Consider the following 21,404-nt stretch of genomic DNA (forward strand, 5'->3'; position numbering starts at 1 on the left):
GAGCCTGAATCTTGTGTAAAAATCTTTTGTGTGGCGCCTTATCAAATGCTTTCTGAAAATTGAAATTTAGCACATACTATTAAACCAACAAAAAAAATCTATAATAGATTTGCCAAACACAATTTTTCTTTCATAAAACTGCTCATCTTAAATCATAATGTGATTTTCCAAGTGCTCTTTCACATTCTTGATAATAGATTCTAGCACTTTCCAGGCAACTGACGTCAGGCCAACTGACCTTTATTTTTGCATATGCTCTCCCCCTCCTTTCTTGAACAGTGGGCTTATATTTACTACCTTCCAATTCACTGGGCCTTTCTAGAATCTCAGGAAATCTGGAAGACCAAAGCCAATGCATCTGCTATCTCTGCAACCATCTATTTTAAACCCTAGGGTATCCCCCATTATGTCCAGGGGTTTACTGGCTCTTAGTCCCAATAATTTCTCCAGTACTTTCTCTTTACTAACAGTATTTACTTTAAATTCCTCACTCTTATTCAATTCTCGGTTCCTCACATTTTCCAGCATGTTCTTTGAATACCCCCCGTGTTCTACTTTTCTCTCTCTTTATTCATTTCTTGTTCATCCTTTGCTGAGTTTTAAAACCCTCTTAGTCTTCAGGTTTATTACATTTTTGGTAACATTGTATGCTTTTACTTCTAATCTAATACAATTCTTATATTATCTAGTTAGTCATGTCTGTACTGCTTTTCAAATGAAGATTTTAATTCCTTGTGGGAATGTACTTTCATGGAGAATTATGATTTCGTTTTTTGAAATGTTTGGCATTTACCATCATATCTTTTAATCTAATCTCCCAATCTACCCTAGCCAATTCAACCCCATACATCAGTAATTGGCTTTCTTTAAATTTAAGACCCATAGTTTGAAGCTTAACCACATCTATCTCAAACATAATATGCAATTCTATCATATTATGGATCAATCTTCCCCAGATGATCCTTTACTATAAAATTACTCAATTGACTCATTATACAATACTAGATATAAAATATCCTGTTCCCCAGATGGTTCCTTCACATATTATTCTAGAAAATTATCTCAAATACATTCCAAGAATTCATCTTCCAAGCTACTTACACTAATTTGGTTTGCCCTGTCTATACAAAGATTCAAGTCTCCCATGATTATTGCACTTTATTACATGCTCCTTTAATTTCCTTAAGTATTTTCTGTCCAACAATACGATTCTCCACCATTGTTTCCTACCCGATTTTTTATTTTGTAGCTGCATCCATCATGATAATAATACTGATTCTGGGCTAAGGTCTTTTCTCACTACTGCCTTTATTATCAGGGCTACACCTCCTCCACAACCATTTTGTCAAACTTTTCTAAAAAAATGAATTACACTGAAATATTTAGTTTCCAACGTGAGTCATTTTGCAACCATGTCTCTGTAATTGCTTTTATATCATACTAATTTATTTCTATTTGTGCTACCATGTTGCACAAAGGAGCTGCTCGAGACTGAGTGCACTGAGGCCGACTGCTTCACTGCAGGAATTTGGTAAGTGAGGGAATTTGATTCAGCAAAGGTGGCAGCGATGTCCTGACCTTTCACAAAAAAGAGGAAGCCAGAGAGAGTGAGACCCGAGAGCTGAAGCAAGGAAGCATTAAGCTGGTATGTAGCTATGTAATTGGTAAGTTTAATTTTTTTCCCCTCTAAACTGGGACAGTAGTTTGAACCAGTACTGGGGAGATATATGTATTATATTAAATTTATAGTATAACCAGTTAAAAACTGTAATATAACTCAAGATAATTGTTAAGTAATAATCTAACCTTGAAACCTAGATGGTAAATATAAACAAAATAAAGATGGTAGGGTAGCTGATGTGTTGCAGTTGCAACAATGGAAGCTGATGGATTATTTTGTGATCTACAGCAACCATACCTGCAGCTGGGGGAACTTCAGCTCCAAGCTGATGAGCTGGAGTCCGTGCTTCGGACATCGCAATGCATCAGGGAGGGGGATAGTTACCTCTACACTTTGTTCCAGGAGGCAGTCACAACCCATAGGTTAGGTACTTCAAATTTGGTTCATGTCAGGGACAGGAGCATATGACTGTGAGAGGCAGGTATGGGGATCCAAAAGGTAGCAATGAAGGGGCCTCAGCCCTTGTAATTGTCCAACAAATTTGAAGTTCTTGCGGCTTGTGTGGTTCAGAGCAGGAACTGCGGAAAGGACGAACAAATTATCACAGCACCATGGTGCAGGAGGGATTCAAGTGAGGGAGCAAAAAGGGATGTAGGTATAGTTGGGAACAGTATAATTAGGGGAATAGACATTGTCCCCAGCTGAGAGCATGAGTCCTGAAGGCTGTATTGCCTGCCCAGTGCCAGGGTTAAAGACATCTCTTGAGGTCTGGAAAAGAACTTGGAGTGGGAGGGGAAGGATCCAGTTGTCCTGGTCCATATGTGTACCAATGCCATAGGTGGGACAAAGAAAGAGGTTCTGCTGAGGGAGTATGAATGAGCAGCTAGGGACTAAATTAAAGAGCAGAACCACAAAAGTAATAATCTCTGGATTACTATCTGAGCCATGAGAAAATTGGCATTGTGTAAACATGATCAGAGAGTTGAATGAGTGGCTCAAAGATCGGTGTGGGAGAAATGGATTTTGATTCATGGGACACCAACACCAATACAGGGGAAAGAGAGAGCTGTACCAGCGTGGCAACCTTCCCAGACCTACACTGGGGCAAATGTATTGGCAAATTGTATAAGTAGGCTGTGCAGGGCTAGAATTAAATAGTGGGGGGATGGGGTGGAGCGGGGGGGGGGATTCATGTGACTGGAGGTTTGTAAAATCAAAGAGAAAGATGGCGACATTAGTGTAGGGTAGCAATACAGATAATGATAACTAGAGAGTGACAGAAAGGGACAGAGTGTACAAACATAAGAGTGCACCAGCAAATAAGGTCAGAGTAGGGGAAAATGGTAAAAAGACAGGATTAAAGGTTCTTTATCTGAATGCATGCAACATTCATAACAAGATGGATGAATTGGTAGCACAAATAGAAATAAATATATATGATAGCCAACCCAGAGACATGGTTGCAAATTGACCATGGCTGGGACCTGAATATTCAAGGGAATATTTGACATTTTGGAAGGACAGTAAGGAAGAAAAAGGAGGTGGGGTGGCTTTATTAATCAAGAATGAGATCAGTACAGCAGTGAGAAATTATCTTGGTTCAGAGAATTAAAATGTCGAATCAGTATGGGTTGAGATAAGAAATAGCAAAGAAGTCACTGGTGGGAGTGATTTATAGACCCCTGATAATGATTATGTCGTAGGATAGAGTATAAATCAAGAAATAATGCAGGCTTTAAGAATGGTACTGCAATAATCATGGGATATTTTAATTTTCACATAGATTGCATGAATCAAATTGGCAAAGGTAGCCTGGAGGATGAGTTCATAGAGTGTTTTTGGGATAGTTTCTTAAAATATGTTCTGGAGACAACCAGGAAATAGGCTATATTGGACCTTGTAATCTGCAATGAGACAGGATTAATAACTTCATAGTAATAGCTCCTCTAGGTAAGAGTGATCATGATATGATGGAATTTCACATTCAGTTGGAGGGTTAGAAATTTGGATCTGAAACTAATGTCTTAAACTTAAATAAAGACAATTACAAGGGTATGACAACAGAGCTGGCTAAAGTGAACTGGGAAAATAGGTTAAAAGGCAAGACAGTAGTGGCAGGCATTAAAAGGAGATATTTCATAACTCTCAACAAAAATATATTCCATTGAGAGAGAAAGGCTCCACAAGAAGGTGCACCTCCATGGCTAACTGAGAAGGTTAAGGATGATATCAAATTGAAAGAAAAGACATTCAGTGCTGCAAAGATTAGTTGTAGCCCAGAAGATTGGGAAACCGTTAGAAACCAGCAAGTGCTGACTTAAAAAATGAAGACGGAGGTAGGAGTGTCAAAGAAAAAGGGTAAGAGATATAAGTCAGACAGTTAAAGCTTTTATAAGTATATTAGCATGGATAGAAGATTGGCTGGCTGGCAGAAAACAAAGGGTATGCATAAACGGGTCTTTTTCTGAGTGGCAGAATCTGACGAGTGGAGTTCCGCAGGGGTCTGTGCCGGGGCCTCAACATTTTACCATCTATATCAATGACTTAGATGAGGGGAGTGGTGAAGGCATGGTAGCTAAATTTACAGATGACACAAAGAAAGGCAGGAAAAATGCTGTGAAGAGGACATAAGGAGGTTGCAGGCAGATACAGATAGGCTGAGTGAGTGGGCAAAAATCTGGCAGATGGAGTATAATGTGGGCCAATGTGAAGTGGTTCACTTTGCCAGGGAGAATAAAAAACAGAATATTACTTAAAATGGAGAAAGACTGCACAATTCTGAGGTGCCAAGGGATCTAGGTGTCTCATTGCATGAATCACAAAAAAATAGTATGCAGGTACATCAAGTAATTAAGAAGGCTAATGGAATGCTATCCTTTATTACGAGAGGAATTGAGCATAAAAGTAAGGATGTTATGCTTCAGTTATATAGGGCAATAGTGAGACCACATCTCGAATATTGTATGCAGTCTTGATCTCCTTATATAAGGAAGGATGTAAATGCATTGGAGGTAGTTTAGAGGTGGTTTACTAGATTGATGCCTGGAATGAGCGGCTTGTCTTCTGAGGAAAAGTTAGACAGACTGGGTTTGTTTCCACTGGAGTTTAGAAGAGTAAGGGGTGACTTGATTGAAGTATAAAAGTTCCTGAACGGTATTGACAAGGTAGACGTGAAAAGGATGTTTCCTCTTGTGGGTGAGTCCAGAACAAGGGAGCACTGTTTTAAAATTAGGGGTTTAAGACGGAGCAGAGAATTCTTTTCTCTCAGAGGGGTGTGTGACTTTGAAACTCTCTGCTTCAGAAGACAGTGGAGGTGGGGTATTTAAAAAATATTTTTAAGGTGGAGGTAGATTGATTCCCTTGTCTAAGAAGAATCTAAGGTTATCGGGGGGTAGATAAGAATGTGTAATTCGAAACAGAAACAGATCAGCCATGATCTTATCAGCTAGGCTTGAGGGGCCGAATGGCCTACTTCTACTCCTCTTTTGTATGTATGTTCATATGTCGATATAAAAAGGAAAAGAGAAATAACAGTGAACTTTGGTCCCTTAAGAGAATGAGACTGGGGAATTAATAATGAGAAACAAAGAAATGGCAGAGACTGAACAAGTATTTTGCATCTGCCTTCACAGTAGAAGACACAAAGTATCCCAAGAATAGTAGAAATGCAGGGGACAAAAGAGTGACAGAGAGGAACTTAAAACAATTACAATTACTACAGAAATAGCACTAGGAAAACTAATGGAACTAAAGACCGACAAGTCCCCTGGACCTGAAAGCCTGCTTCCTAGGGTCTTATAGAAAGCTATAAATTTTACACTTTCAAGAAAGGAGGAAGACAGAAAACAGGAAACTATAAGCTAGCTGGTCTAACATTTGTCAATGAAAAATGCTAGAATCCATTATTAAGGAGATAGTAGCAGGACATTTAGAAAATTATAACACAATCAGGCAGAGTCAACATGGTTTTGTGAAAGGGAAATCATGTTTGACAATTTTATTTGAGTTCTTTGAGGATGTAACAAGTAGGGTGGATAAAGGAGAGCCAGTAAATGTCGCATATTTGGATTTCCAGAAGGCACTCAACAAAGTGCCACATAAAAGGTTACTGCACGGGATAAGAGCTCATGGTTTTGGGGGTGATATATTAGCATAGATAGAGGACTAGCTAATTAACAGGAAACTGAGAGTTGGGATAAATGAGTCATTTTCAGGTTAGCAAACAGTAACTAGTGGAGTGCCACAGGGCTCAGTGCTGGGGCCTCAACTATTTACAATCTATACTGAAAACTTGCATGAAGGGACTGACTGTTTAACTAAGTACCCATTTGGTTGAGACTAGTGGGGGGTCTGTGGAGAGTTTCATGACAAGCTCCGTCTGAAGGAGTCTGTCTTGGTTTCAGTCTTCATTTCTAAACAACTATCGGAATTTAACAGTGGTAGCAGAGAATGGTTCCTGCTTGTAAGTAAGAAGATTAGAAACTAAACTTTCTTTGGTGGACAAAGGACTATTTTTGGAGTTAACCTTAAGAACAGAGTAGTTTTGAATCATTCAAAAAACAAAAAAAAAATGGCTGAATCAAACTGTAGAATGCTGATGTTTTCTGAGCGTCAACAATATGACCAATGGAAAAATGAAATAACCATGTGGACACAGGTTACATCCTTGCCAAAGAGAAAACAGGGGATGGCTTTGGCACTTTCGCTACCATATGAAAGCAAAATAAGATGCAAAGTATTTTCGGAGTTGGCATCTGAGCATTCAGACACAGATGAAGGTTTGGAAACTTTATTAGATTTTACGGATAAGGTCTATCAAAAAGATGATTTATTAAGTGTTTAAGAAGCACAAATTTAGGAAATTGGAAGAAAATTCCATAGAAGATTACATAATGGAGTTCAGTAGGCTATATGCAAGATTGCAAAAGTTCTTTCTAGAAATTCCCCAATCGGTGCTGGCGTTCATTTTACTATACTGTGCCAAAGTATCGAATATGGACAGGCTTCTAGTTCTAATGGGAGTTAAGTTTAAAGAAAGACATGCACTGCTAGAACAGATGTCAGAAACTCTAAAAAAAATTCCTTGGAAAACATTCCTTTCCGGCAGCATTCATGGTGCAAAGCAGCCATTCGACGGTAAGACAGAAAATGGAGGATACAATGTTAACGGGATGGTGAGATCGTTTAGAAACAGGACACAGGCATCAGTATGAAAGGAGATTTGTAACTAGAGGCAATGGGGACAGAAACACCATGGACAATTATGGCAGGAGAAAAGAATTAGGGATTTACAACAAAAGAATAAATCCTAGAAATGCCCAGGGTGTGGTCAATCAGTATTTTAGGTGCGATTCAAAATACCGTTATGCAAAGAACTGTCCTAAACGATATAACAAGGTGTTTGAAATTAAACGTGAGACAGAAGAAGAAGATGGAGATATTGACCAAAGAGAGGGCATTGTTATGTTACAAGAAGTTTCAGCCTGCTGGTGAATGCCTTGGTGGCAGATTCCTTCAACTGTGCAGTGCTAGATAGCACGTCTACAGACTGTGGAATAGACTGGTTAAAATGCTACCTGGACTCCATAAATGACAAGGACCGGAATAAGGTTAAAGATCTTGAGACTTGCACCAGTTTTAGATTTGGAGATGATAATACCCTAAAATCTTTAAAAAAGATAGCAATTCCCTGTAAGATAGCTGGAATTGATCATTTCACCGGATGTAGTGTTTAGCGAAATATCATTACTGTTGAGCAGACCATCGATGAAGAAAGCGCAAATGAAGCTTGACATGGAAAATGACAAGGACGTTGTATTTGGAAAAGCTGTGGATTTACAATTTACGCAATCTGGGCACTACTGTATTCCTTTAACGAAACCTAACTTTTCTACTAAGCAAATTAAAGAAGTGTTATTAGCGTCAGGGGATAGCAATTTGGAAGACAAAAAGCATAATGTGTTAAAATTGCATCGGCAGTTTGCCCACCCTTCTTCAGAAAGATTAAAAATTTTGCTAAGGGTGCAGGAATAAGGGATGGAGAGTACACTAAACTTATATAGAGGAGATAAGCAATAAACGTAACATATGTAAGAAATACAGAAGGACACCATTGCAGCCAATAGTGAGGGATTTCAATGAAGTTGTTGCGATGGATTTAAAGGTGTGGAATAAAGAAAAGAACATTTTTATTTTACATTTCGTAGATTTGGCAACAAGGTTTAGCCAGTCAATAATCATATACAGTAAAGAAAAAAAAATAATTGTGGATCAGGTAGTGAAGAGGTGAATAGGGGCAGTATTGGAACCACCAGCGAAACTTCTCACTGATAATGAGGGGGAATTTGCTAACGATGAGTTCCAGGGTATGTGCGAAAAGATGAATATAATAGTTACGAATACTGCAGCTGAAAACCCTTTAGTAACGGAGTATGTGAAAGGAATCACGTGGTTATAGATGAGATACTTCAGAAAATATTGGCAAATAAACCAAGCTGTAAATTAACATCAGCTCTACCATGCCAAGAATTCACTGCAGGTGGCTGGGAGCTACAGTCCAAACTATTTGGTTTTTGGTAGAAATAGTTTCACATGGTTGTACACTGTGTCTTAGAGCTCACTGAATTCTTCTGAAACTTTGGCTTTTAGGAATGCTCTTCTACTCACGTGTAGTGCATTTAAATGCTCAGAAAAGGTAGAGCTAATTGTAGTTCCTTCCCAAAAATTCCTTAAGTCCTAAGTGATCATCCCTTAGCTTGGGAGGGAACTACGATTAGCTCTAGCTTTTCTGAGCATTTAAATGCACTACACACAAGCAGAAGAGCATTCCTTAAAGCCAAAGTTTCAGAAGAATTTGGTGAGCTCTAAGACACAATGTACAACCTTCGGAAACTATTTTTAATCAGGGGGACATGAGAGAGAAGGACTTAATGAGTGGAAAGGCCCAGGAAAGATTATAGGTAAAACAGTCATTTTACAACATGGGAACCAGACTATTCATCAAATTGCTGGTTCAGAAAGTGTAGGAAGGGACAAGGAACCACATACTTCTCATACCCATATGTTGCATGACTGTGAGGACCAGGTAGCTGAAGTTGAGAAGGTATCTGAAGATGGAGACAGTAATTTGGAGGAAGAAGATGAAGCGATTTGTCCCAGAGGACAATTGCCGAAAGCTGGCACTAAAGTTACGTACTTGCCAGAAGGGGCCAGTCAATGGTGGGATGTGATGATTGTAGGTAAAGCAGGGAAGGCCACTGGAAAATATAAAAACTGGTTAAATGTATGAGATAAAGGACAAGAGGTTAGGTCTATGGACTAGGAATATGAAGTACAAAAATGGAAGGCACAGAAACGCAGTATCAGTTCAGACAGTGGATCTGGGAGTAAATATGCTCTAAGAGATTGCGAACTAGTGAATGAACATCTATAAATGGGAGAGGGAGATCAAACAGTAACAGTCTGGAGCATGATAGAAGGCGGGATACAGGGTGTAACTTAACAAGTCAAGGAATATGGCACAGACTGGTAACGCTACAAGGAGCAGAAGCCCAAGTGATCGAGAAGTCTTAGTAGCTTCAAACAAATTAGACAATAAATTAATAAAGGACGCCAAACAGCAAGAACTGCATAGTTGGAAAGAAGTTTGGGCATACACAGAGGTGCCAGATAGGGTACAACCAGTTCTGTCTCACAGATGGATATGCACGGAAAAGGTGCTTCCTGATGGGACTTTTAAAGAAAGCTAAAGCCATGCTAGTGGTACGAGGGTTTGAAGAAAAATTGGGCGACCGGGATATGAGTAGATTCACCTATGGCAGGGAAAGTTATGCAGATCTTTTCACTTCTATTGGCTACAAATGCTTGGGACTGAAAGTTCATTGATATTAAAGCTAATTTTGGCAAGGACATGAACTTCAAAGGGAAGTTTGTCTCCGTCCATCAAAAGAGGCGCCAAAAGCAGAAGGGATTCTTTGGAAGCTAAATAAATGTGTATACGGTTTAAATGATGCCTCCAGAGTTTGGTATTTCTCAACTAGGTCAGTTTTGTTAAAGTTGGGATGTCTTCATTTGGAAGCAGACCCGGCATTGTTTTATTGGCGCCATGGAGGGAAACTTGCAGGCATCTTTATGTTACATGTAAACAATTTTTTGCGGGGTGAGAGTAGTGAATTTGAAACATTTGTCATTAATGGGCTCAGAATGGAATTTAAAATTGGAAGTCAGGCTTCTGGTGTATTTAAGTACATTGGATTGGAAATCAGGCAGAGCGGATCACACATCCTTTTACATCAGCTATCCTATTTAGAGAATGTCAATCCCATTGCAATCAGTCTTGATGGGGCCTCCCAGAAAGATATAGTGGCTTCTGAAATAGAAAAAAGGAACTCAGAAGTCTAATTGGGCACTCAATTGGCTAGGCAAACAAACAAGGCCAGGGGTCAGTTTTGATGTTTTGGAATTGAGCACTAAAATGAACGATCCCAAGGTTGAAGAAATCATTTGGGCAAACAGAACATTGACAAAATTAAAAACGGAGCTGAGTGTTTTGAAATTCCCATCTTTGACTAATGTTAGGAAAATGAAACTGATTGTGTTCGGTGATGCGCCTTATGCAAATCTATGTGATGGATTTTCGGGTGCAGGAGGATTTATAATATTTCTCTTGGGGGAAAAGGCAAATGCTGCCCTTTGGCATGGGAATCTAAAAAGTTACGAAGAGTTGTAAAAAGTACAGTAGCAGCAGAGACTCTCGCCCTTGTTGAGGTAGTAGATATGACATTCTTCATATCAAAGATACTGGCAGATGTTTTAATTGGAAAAGGGTATTCAGGAACAGTACCTATAGAATGTCTTATAGATAACAAGTCACTTTGGGAGAACAGTCACTCTACAAATTGCATCAACGAGAAGAGATTGCGAATTGACATTGCAAGCTTAAAACAGTTGCTCGAGAATAAGGAGATTGCCAAGATCAAGTGGATTGATGGCAGCTATCAATTATCTGACTGTTTCACCAAAAGAGGAGCGAGCTCCAATAAGTTACTAGAGATCCTCAGAGGGACATATTTTTCTTTACTTCTTTTGTGTGACATACTTATAAATGTGTTCACTTTTAAGGAGGGGGAAAGGTCAATTTATTGAATGTAAAAAGTATATTGATGTTTGTTATTACCATTTTTTTTGTGTGATTATAGAAACTTAAGGGTTACTTCATTTTTAAGAAGAGGGGAATCTGTTAGGGAAGGAAACAGATAAAAAGTTCAATTGCTAATTATTAGGTTGATTAACTAAGTACCCATTTAATTGTATAAAAGGGATAACAGCTGAGACTAGTGGGGGCCAATGGAGAGTTTTATGCCTAGCAATAAAAATCTGTTGAAGGAGTCTGTCTTGGTTTCGATCTTCAATTCTAAACAACTTTTCGAACTTACCATATATCGGAGCTGAAGTTGCAGAAAATACAAAAATAGGTAGGAAAACAAGATGTGAGGAGGATACAAAGAGTCTACAAAGACATATAAGCAATTAGCCTGCCCGCCCATTATTCCTACTCTCTACCTCCAACCACTCAACCAATTTCCTAACCAAGTCAATTCAATTTGATAAGCTTTAGCTAACACAGGATTTTTTGAGAGGTTTTACAAAATATCTTCTGGAATTATTTAATGTTCCAAATGGTTAAGATCTGGAATACACTGCCTCAGAATGTGGTGGATGGATACAATTGTGGCTTTCAAAAGGGAATTGGGTAATCATCTGAAGAAAAGCGAATTGTACGGCTACAGAGAAAGCCAGGGGCAGGGGCGGAACAGGAGCGGGTGCTGGCCTGATCAATGCTCACGATCGGGTCCGCGCAGCTATTTTAGGGGGGGGGGGGGGGCGCGATTAGGCCCGTCCGGCATGCTTCATGACTCCCATGCATAGCAGGAGTGTGCAGGAGGCGGCAGGCGCGCTCAGCCGCCAGGTCCAATGGTGACCTGGCAGCCTGTATAAAGGAAGGCCAGGCAGCCTTGCAAGGGCTGCTCACAATGGCTGGGTGAAGGGCTCTGCAGAGGGGCAATGGAGGTTATTCAAGTCCGGAGGCAGGCTAGTCCGGAGGGTAGGCCATCGCAGCAGGAAAGGGCGGGGTGCCAGAGTGCCCCTTGTTTTTCTGATGACTGCACTGCTGCCCTCCTTGAGGAGGTGGCAGCATGGCGGGAGATGCTGGTTCCCCAGGGCATGAGGAGGAGGCCCCCTCACATGACAAAACGTGCCTGGGAGGAGGTGGCAGAGGTGGGGAGCTCCCGCGATGTGCTGCGGTGCACCTGGATCCAGTGTCGCAAACCCTTCAACGACTTGTTGCACTTTGGAAGAATGAGAATGTTGGCATTGGCCACTTAACCCAGCAGGTCGGCTTTCCCCCCTGCTGCCCACCCACCCCACACCGCCCAAGTCTGAGTGTAGTGACTACATTGAATCATTGACAGCATGTGTCCTTTGCTGGATGGGCCAGCAGATAATGCCTATGCCAAGGTCAGTCTGAGGATGGTGAAGAGACGGTTCTGCGCCCACAGCATGTGATACACTGAGACCCACATGACTGTTTTGGGGGCAGCCTGGAGGAGCTGCACCTAGGTGCTGTGCTTGGACTGCAGGACATGTTCAAGTCAGGGTGATGACAGGCTGGGAGGGGAGCTTCAAGGTGGCATGGCAATGAACCATCTGCTGTCCTCTATGCTCCACATGCTTGCACCTCCTTGCTATGGAAGGATATGCCGTGTGGTGCCTAATGTAGGCAGCATGTGGCCGGGGGCGGGTTGGGGAACAGGCCTATCACCTTTGCATAAATGTTCAGCAGCAGCGGAGTGAGGAGGCACTGGAGTTGATATGTCCCACTCTGGTTGGGGTGGGCCGTGAGTGAAGAGAATCTATGTACAATTTTCACAAATCAATGCTCTTCTCTCGTTTTCAGGAGAAGAACGGTCATAATGCGGCAGAGCGTAAGGACTGGCGGCGGCCAGGTAAAGTTACCCATTCTCAGCCAGTTTGAGCAGGAGGCCCTGGATTTGAAGAGGCACCGTGCGCCCAAGTCCAATGGTGTCAGTGGGGCTGTGGTGCCACGGCCAGGTATGTATGCCCAGCAGTGACATCAGCATTGTTCTCCCAACAGCCGTAGCAATGCTGAATGTTAAGTGGTTTAATTTCGTAACATGGCTTGGCCATTGGTTATGGAAGGATGAGCGCATAATGATCCGGGAACAGGGATGCACATTGACATTGTCTCCACGTTAACTAATCAAATGTCCTTGAACTTCATTTCAGCAGCAGCAGAGCAGGGCTGGGAGGAGCAGCAGCAGAGGCCCCCTCTCACATCTGAGGGCCCTGAAGTCTCACCAGCGTCACACCATCTCTGCCAGGCAGGCACCAGCGCAGGTACTAGCACCTCGTTAGGAATTAGAACATCGGCTAGTGTCCTGAGGCACAGCGGTGAGGGCACCTCTCAGGGCACTCCGGATGAGGGTGGCAGTTCCTCTCTCCGCCCTTCTCCCAGTGACCATAGCAATTGGTAAGGCTGTGACGACAGGGGAGACGCCAGCTGTGGAACTGGCCACTCCCTCCAGGCAGGGCCAGCACAGACTCCATGGACCAGAGGACAACCGCCAAGGTCATCGAGGCCAACAGGACAGCAGAGTCAGCAGGCTGTCTCAGATGCCACTCCCAGCGATGGGGCAGCACCAAGACATAGCACCCGGAAACATAAACATAAGGCACCTTAGGCACACCACGGGTTTATCACTGGTGCTTTTGTGTTGGCCTGAGATGAAGTCTTTATGATTTGCTTTGAATTGAAACACCCTTGTCATTTTGTTTCATTAAGTTTCTTTGCCTGTGATATTAAATTCAGACAAGTGATCATGTCTGAGGGCCCTCTTTTCTTCTGCATGTGTATGGCTCCAAGAATGTTAGGAGTGCTTTGTGGGAGATTCAGCTTTATTAACAAGGCCCTTAGTTACTGTTCCTAACCTGGAAGATTTGGCACTTAGGTCTGGAGTATGGAGCCTTCAGCCCAGGCTTGTCCTGGAGGTCCATCTGTAGTGTGCCAGCTGAAGGTTCATTGGATTAAAGCTTCCCGGGTGTCCCTGCCTCCCTGCAGTACGCCCGGGTTAGCATCTACCTCCTCAGCATTTCCCTGCGCATGCTCATCCTCGGATTCACTGCTGGACTCATCATGTGCAGCCGCAGCCCGTGTCGATGTCCTCATCGTTCAGTGTGCCCCACCTTTCTAGCGTAAGATTGTGGGGAGCGCAGCATGCAATCACTATCACCGACACACAATCTGGGGGGTACTGGAGGTATCGGAAGCGCATCTTGAGAAGACCGATGGCTCTCTCCACCACAGCCCTTGTGGAGGCGTGACTCCTATTGTAGTGCTGCTCAGCTTCTGTTCTTGGATGGCGGAGAGGCGTCATGAGCCACCTTCTGAGGGGACAGCCCTTGTCACCCAGCAGCCATCCATCCAGCCGGGCTGGAGCACTGATGAGCCCCAGCACCTGGGAGCGTCTGAGGATGTAGGCATCGTGGGAGCTGCCTGGGTACCTTGCACAGACTTGTAGAATCTGCATCCTGTGATCACACACCATCTGCACGTTCATGGAGTGGAAACCCTTCCTGTTGATGAAGGCACCGGGCTCACCTGCTGGCGCCTTGATGGCCACATGTGTACAGTCGATTGCACCCCGGATGCAGGGGAAGCCAGCAATGGCTGTGAAGCCTCTGGCTCACTGTGTCTGGTTTGCCTGGTCCCAACCAAAGTGGATGAAGGTCAATGCAAGCCTAAACAGAGCGCCTGTAATCTGTTTGACACAAGTGTGGACAGCTGATTAGGAGACACCACAAAGATCACCACCGACCCCTGGAAGAAACCAGAGGCATAGAAGTTGAGGGCAGCTGTGACCTTTAGAACCACTGGCATGGGATGTCCACCCACACAGTTAGCGGAGATCTCAGGCCCAATCGTCTGACAGATATAGTTGACTGTCTCTCTTGAGAGACGGAGCCTTTTTCGGCATTGCACCTCAGACATATTGAGGTAGCTGCTTCGCCACCTGTATACCCTGGCAGCAGGATAGTGGCGTTTTCTGCAGTCCCTTCTGCCTTAGTCTACCTCTTGGCCCTGCGCCCTGTGTGCCTGCGCTTGTCCTCCCAAAGGGTTCCTCTGGAGGCTGAATGTGCACTCCTGGCCTCCTCCCCCATTCTAGCCCTCCCTTCCTCCTCAGAGGAGGTGCCTCCAGTGGAGAGTTCAGCTTCCATTCCCAGGCTATAGGAAGGCTTCCAGAAACCTGCAGGCCCAAAAAAGATTCCTCACTGCAGAGTGCTGACCTGAGGGTTGAGTCCAGACAAAGCAGCTGGTATGCGTTTTGAAGTATTGCAGATCACACAGGCAAGTTTCAAAAACTTTGAAAAATCAATACATGAGAGAGCACACTTGCGATCCCAGTGAGCCCTCTTATCTCACCTGTGGATGAGGTTTATACAAATGTGTCCTACTCGTCTGCCCGTTGCGCCTGTGCGCCGACCCGACTATTGCACGGGCGCCGAAAAATCAGTGTCGATTGGTGAGTCAAGGGCCTTAAGTAGCCCATTAATTAATGGTAGGCGTGCAGCAGATATCATCGCATGCCTGCCCAACGAAATATCGCGATGGCGCACAGTGAGGTTGGGACACTCGCCAAATGTCACCATGCGTCATTTTACACGCAGACATGCGGGGCCTGCCCCCGCACACCAATGGGAAAATTCTGCCCCAAGAGTGGGACTAGCTGAGTAGCTCTTATAGAGAGCTGGCACAGACATGACAGGTTGACTGGCCTCCTTCCTTGCTGCGATATTTTATGATTCTAGATCGATATTAATGTTCATATAAATAATATTCATAGACATTCCCCTGTCCATTATTTTAGACACCTCTTCAAAAAAAATTCAATCAGTTTCATCAGGCATGACCTATTCTTTACAAATCCAAGCTGGCTCTTGCTGATCATTTTCAAAGTGTTCAATCATTCTATCCTTAATTATAGACTTTAATAATTTCCTGACAACAGATACGTCAACTAGTTCATAATTCCCCGTTTCTCTCTCTCATTTTCCTTAAATAGTGGAGTGACACGTCGTTTCATTTAAGAGATTTTTATTGAGGTGCAGTTTGTAATAACGTAAAAGTTCTTTATTCAGGCTCAATGAAGACATACGTTCATCCTTCTTTTAGTTGTTGAATTTCTTAACATGTGATATTCCCATCCACTCATAATATATTCAGTAAGTGTCAGCTTGGCCAAGTTGGTACCACCCCCACTTCTGAGTCAGAAGGTTGTGGGTTCAAGACCCACTCCAGAACTGGAAGCATAATCTGGACTGATCACAGAGGGAGTGTTGCAGTGCCAGAGACACCATCTTTTAAATGAAATGAGATGTAGAGCTGAGACCCTGGGGAGAATTTTCCAGGCCTGCTGTCATCGGGCGTGATCAGACAATATGGTGAGGTGGTCAAAAATCGGTTTCACGACATCATGAAACCAGTTTGCAATCATCCGCTCCACCCATCAATGGCGGGCCATGTTTCCCGACGCCAAACGTCAGGAACTTCATTGCAATAGATCTGCATATCATTATAAGTCCAGCTCGCCGGAATCATCCTCCCCACGCTGAATCATCCAGGCACGTCAGCATGCTTCACAACTGAACATAAGTGATGTGCACTTGGTGAACTGCACTTCGCTCAGGACTTTGAGGCTTGTTTGCCTACCTTGCTTCAGGCAGCACTCATGGTCATCAGCACCAGGCTTCGCAGGCAGGACCACATCACTTATAGGGGGCTCATGGGCAGGTCTCTACTTATGAGACCAGCCATTTGGTGGGATGGCTTTTCAACATCTGCAGGGCTATGGGTTGCTTGGGGAAGGGGATATCCCAGGGTGTGTGTGGGGACACATGTTGATCTGTGTAAGAGGCCTCAAGTGGGTGAGGGCTGAGGAGGCAGTCTCCAGAGGAGATGAGCCCAAAAGGAGATGTGGTGTGTGAGAGAGACAGTGAGTGGTGATGTCCCTTAAACTGGCAGTGAGTGGGATGCCAGTGAATGTGTAATAAAAACAGAAAATGCTGGAAAAGCTCAGCAGGTCTGACAGCATCTGTGGAGAAAGAAACAGAGCTAATGTTTCGAGTCTGTAGGACTCTTCTTCAGAGCTAAAGAGAAGTAGAAATGTGATGAAATTTATACTGTTTAAGGGAAGTGGAGCAAGTGAAGTTGGATAGAGGGTCAGCGATAGGTGAGGCCTAAGGAGAGATTGACAAAGATGTCTTGGACACAAGACACAGGGAGTGTTAATGGTACTGGTAAGGGCTAAAGAAGGTGCTGATAGTGGCATAAAGATAAGAAAGCAGAACATGTGAATAGCAGAACAACATGGACCAAGTAACAGATTGCCCTGTTGAGGGTGGGGTGGGAAAAGGGGCCGATGGTTGGGGGAAAAAGATAGCAAAAGAGATTTTAAAAAGAGGTTAAAATAATGAATAAATGAATAAAAATAGAAATAAGTAAACAAAAAAATAATATTTTTTTAAAAGGGATTAAAAAAGGATGAAGCTAGAGGAGAGAGTTCATGGTATGAAGTTGTTGAACTCAAAGCTAAGTCTGGCAGGCTGTAAAGTGCCTAATCAGAAGATGAGGTGCTGTTCCTCCAGTTTACATTGGGCTTCACTGGAACATCACAGCAGGCCAAGGATGGACACGTGGTAAATGTGTGATGGGCTTGTGAGTGAGAGAGTTTAGAGTGATGAGATGGTTGCCTTACTCTGGTGGTACGGATGAGATCATTCCTTCTTTTTCTGCACTAATGGTGAATTTCTTCTGTGCAGCATTGGCACTGACCAGCACTGCCACCGTCTCCCAAGCCGGGGTGGTGATACTGATGGACCTCTTGCGACCAGAGCAGTGGTAGAGGGTAGAAGATATCATGGTGGGCTCCCAGAAATGCGTCACTGAATCGGGAAGCTGCAGTCTTCTTGCCTTTCAGGGCCATGTCTTCTGTGCAGCAGTCCTGGGCTAGAAGCACTGAGAGGTGTGTGCGTGACTGCACTTTAAATATGCTGTGAGGAAGCAGCAAGGTGACACTGTGGCAGGTGAATCGGCGGCCACCCGCCAGCAAAACAGCACGTTTCCTGGAAATGCATGATTAATGAGGCAGGATTGGGATGATACAGCGCGAAAACCTGCCACTGCAGCCAGCGGATAAAACAGCCTTTTTCCCGCCTGTTGCCGCACTTAGTACAAATCTGGGATGATTCTGCCCCGTCTGCTTGCTTAGGTGAATGGAAAAGCTCCCACAGAATTATTTGGAGAAGCAAAGGGAGTTCTCCCTGCTTACCTCCCTCAACCATCAACACCAAAACAGATTAGCTGATCATTAATTTAATTTCAGTTTGTGGGGTTTTATCGTGCACCAATTAGCTGCCTGAATAATAGCGACTACACTTCAAAAAGTATTTCACTTGTTACACAGCCCTTTGGGGTATTTAAATAAATTCTCTTTTTTTTTAAGACACTGACCTATAGAATATGGTTTCATCTCTAATAGCTCAACACGGGTGTGTGGCTCACTCATATAGTTCAGCGCATTGCAACACATAAGTACATTTATTAGCCCTTCATTAAATCCAAGTAGCACCATAATTAAAAGTATTAAATTTCATATTCCTGTCAGCTGACTAAAACGAATAATATACCTTAATTAACAATTATTTCAATTGATTAAATACTGCAAACACAACAACATCCCTACTATGCAATAGGACAATCAAGGCACACTGCTCCAGAATCAAAGTTGACAATATTAAAAGAGATAACTGTCAACACCACACACACAAAAAATAAAATTAATGAAATGTACCTGCGGACCAGTGATGTGCATAAGGCCAGACACAGCACATACTACGGAGTCATACCCTGCACGTTGTGACATTGGGCCGGTTTGTCCGTAACCTAATTTGAATAAAAGGATTTGAAGTGTAAATATTAGTCTCCTGATAAGACAAACACCCATAATCCCACTTATAAATTCTAAGCATGATCATTACTAAACCTCTTAACCATCAAAATTCTTACTTTCATGTCAGTTGATGTCTAAAAATGTGCTTTCTGGTATTTTGCATCCTTATTAGCTGCCATTCCCTTCCTCCAGTGCTGGATACTTAAATAGCAACTCTGTCTCCTGACTTCCTGCATGATTTGAAACAATATGCTCACAATTTCTCCATGTAACTTCCCCACAACATCTAGCCCATTTGTTCAATTTTAGCAAGCCCCTGTGGGAAGAGAATTTACCACTTAAATGCCACAATGCTAGAGATTAACAGTGAAGCATGAGCTGAAATAGATTAATGGGGTTAGAGGCAAAACTAGCCAGAAGTGAAATATTGAGGAAGAGCAAGACTGATGTAAAACTCAACCTACCTACCACTGGCAACAAAGAATTTTATTTCTAATCTTATATGTATTTACAGCAAGCTAAATTGACTTTTTAAGCACATTATTGACTTGGATAAATATTTAGAATATAGTATTCTGAAAGTCATGAGTACTTAAATCGATTCATGAAACTCTCTTCAGAAAACTGAGGGGAAGCACATTCTAAAATCCATTTGTACTAAATCAGAGTTCCTTTGTTAACTTGAAAATGGCAAAAATACTCCTATGTATGTTCAACAAAATCACGCAAACCATGTTTATTTTTTAAATCAGCTATATTGTTCTGTAAATTTTGTCCTCTCTTCAAAATATTAAGGCTGATTTTTCTTGCCAGTGTACTTAGTTATGAGGCTAAAAGGGGCAAAAATGCTGCAGAAGCACATTACGCCGGGTCTTCAGCCCTTTGCATTTCTTGAGGAAAATTTGAAGTTCCTGGGGTTCCCCAAAGGTCAAGGGTACTCCAACCACATTAGGCACAAACTTCTTGATGAAGCAAGATAAGGGAGTGGGATGAATATAACTGGACTTTCCACTACATCTTCCTGCTGAACAGCTAGTTTGTATAACTATTTAGAAAGGGGCCCATAAAGAAGTGAGTCTTAATCCCCTTTCAGATCAGAAGTTCCCAGATGGGCAGGCAGCAAGAAGTTGGAGTCAGGAGGAAGGTTAGAACCTTTCCTTTGCATGTACTGCACACCATCCTCGGCTTTGAGGCTTTCTGGCTGTTGTCTTTGGACCACAGCAAGAAAGCTCCACAGCTGGTGGCCATTATCACAGACGTAGGTTTGGAACGCCATGCCCATTTCTCGGTACAGGTTGCTGTCAAGGAGTTTTGGGGGTTAGTAGGTTGTGGAGGGGTGGTGTGGGGGCAGTGGGCAGGACCAGACCAGGGACAAATTGGAGCAATGACCTGCACTTGGAAATACAAGAGTTAGGTCATGTCAGGCAGACAACACGTTGACCAAATTTGCACTGCTGCCAATCACTTACAGTTGCTTGGCCAAACATCCATTTACATGTGCAGCCAAGGCATTGAAGCTTTATTGGTCACAGAGGGTATCACAAATGAAACAGGTCCTAGTCTCAGCTGAGGCCTGCACACTTCCAGCATTAAGCATCAAACTCAGGTGCCACTAATTTCAAAGTGTGGTGCAGTCAGCAATATGATTGGGATCTGCCCAGTGTTTTGCACAACCATTTAAGACATGGTAGATGTAGGATACCCACAACATTAAATAAAACAATTACAAAGGCAAAGAGAAACTATGAAATTACATTGTTAATGAATATGAAAGGAATAAAAGGAAAAAGCATTCCATAGACTGTCATGAAGCTATTAATGTATATATTATTGTAAAATATTTTTCTTTTAAAATAGAGATTTAGTCTGTGGGTGTGTCTTAATTGGATTAAAGCTAGGAAGTCTGGGTGCTTTGATGTATGCCAGTTTTGAGATATAAACAAGAGAGGTAGAATGCGTTTGCATTTTTTGAATAGAGCATTCAAGAAATGGGGTGAAAAATTACACCTATCCAGCAGATAACAAGCAACATGTTTATATTACCAATAAAATTGGTACTATGGAAGTGGTTTTATTGTTAGAGAAGTTTCATTCAGAGGTTGATGATGTAATGAGAATTTACATTCAATGGGCTGTGCTAGGTATAACTTCAGCAGTTTTGTGTGTGTAGGGCAGAGACAATGCGAAATCAAAAGCAGCTATAAGCCTCCAACTGTCTCCACAGGAACCAAAGTGGAAAGAATCTTATTTTGAATTCATAAGGTGAAAATGCTTTGCCTGGTGTCTAGTTAAGTCTACGGGTTGCTGTTCCCTTAATGGAGTATAGTTTGGGAATTTGTTAAAAGTTATGATCGTAGTAATTTGTAACCATATGTATATATTAACTTGTGTAAATTAATAAAATGTTTCATTTTGCTTAACATAAAACCTCTCGAGAACTGGTGATATGATTCCTGAATTTAGAGCTGCATCTCAAACATAACACTTAAAATTATAGGTTATGACAGTTGTTTAAAGTTTCCCTCTGGAATTTTTTTAAATAACTCAGCTTTACCACTGCTCCATCACAACATAGACACATAAATAACAAAAAAAAATTCAGGATAGGATCACTAAGGGATAAATATGATTAACTCATTGGTAATAACAAATGGCAAAAACATTAAGTAAATACATCACCTTGGTATGTGCAAGGTAGGCTAGAATGCTGGATATGATATTAGAATAGGAGATTAAAAAAAAGATAGAGGGCTGCATCT

The 21,404-nt window shown here is 42.4% G+C and overlaps 1 protein-coding gene across 2 annotated transcripts in view; it reads right to left on the minus strand.

Annotated features, from left to right (window-relative positions):
- The window catches only part of sugct (succinyl-CoA:glutarate-CoA transferase), a 607,005-nt gene that overhangs the window by 478,116 nt on the left and 107,485 nt on the right, over positions 1-21,404 (minus strand). For both annotated transcript variants that reach the window (XM_041188972.1, XM_041188973.1), the window contains exon 7: positions 18,547-18,638. In XM_041188972.1, the coding sequence (XP_041044906.1) occupies positions 18,547-18,638 (92 nt within the window). The remainder of the gene's footprint in view (positions 1-18,546; positions 18,639-21,404) is intronic.

This window comes from Carcharodon carcharias, chromosome 6, assembly GCF_017639515.1.
Source record: "Carcharodon carcharias isolate sCarCar2 chromosome 6, sCarCar2.pri, whole genome shotgun sequence".
Lineage (NCBI taxonomy): Eukaryota > Metazoa > Chordata > Chondrichthyes > Lamniformes > Lamnidae > Carcharodon > Carcharodon carcharias.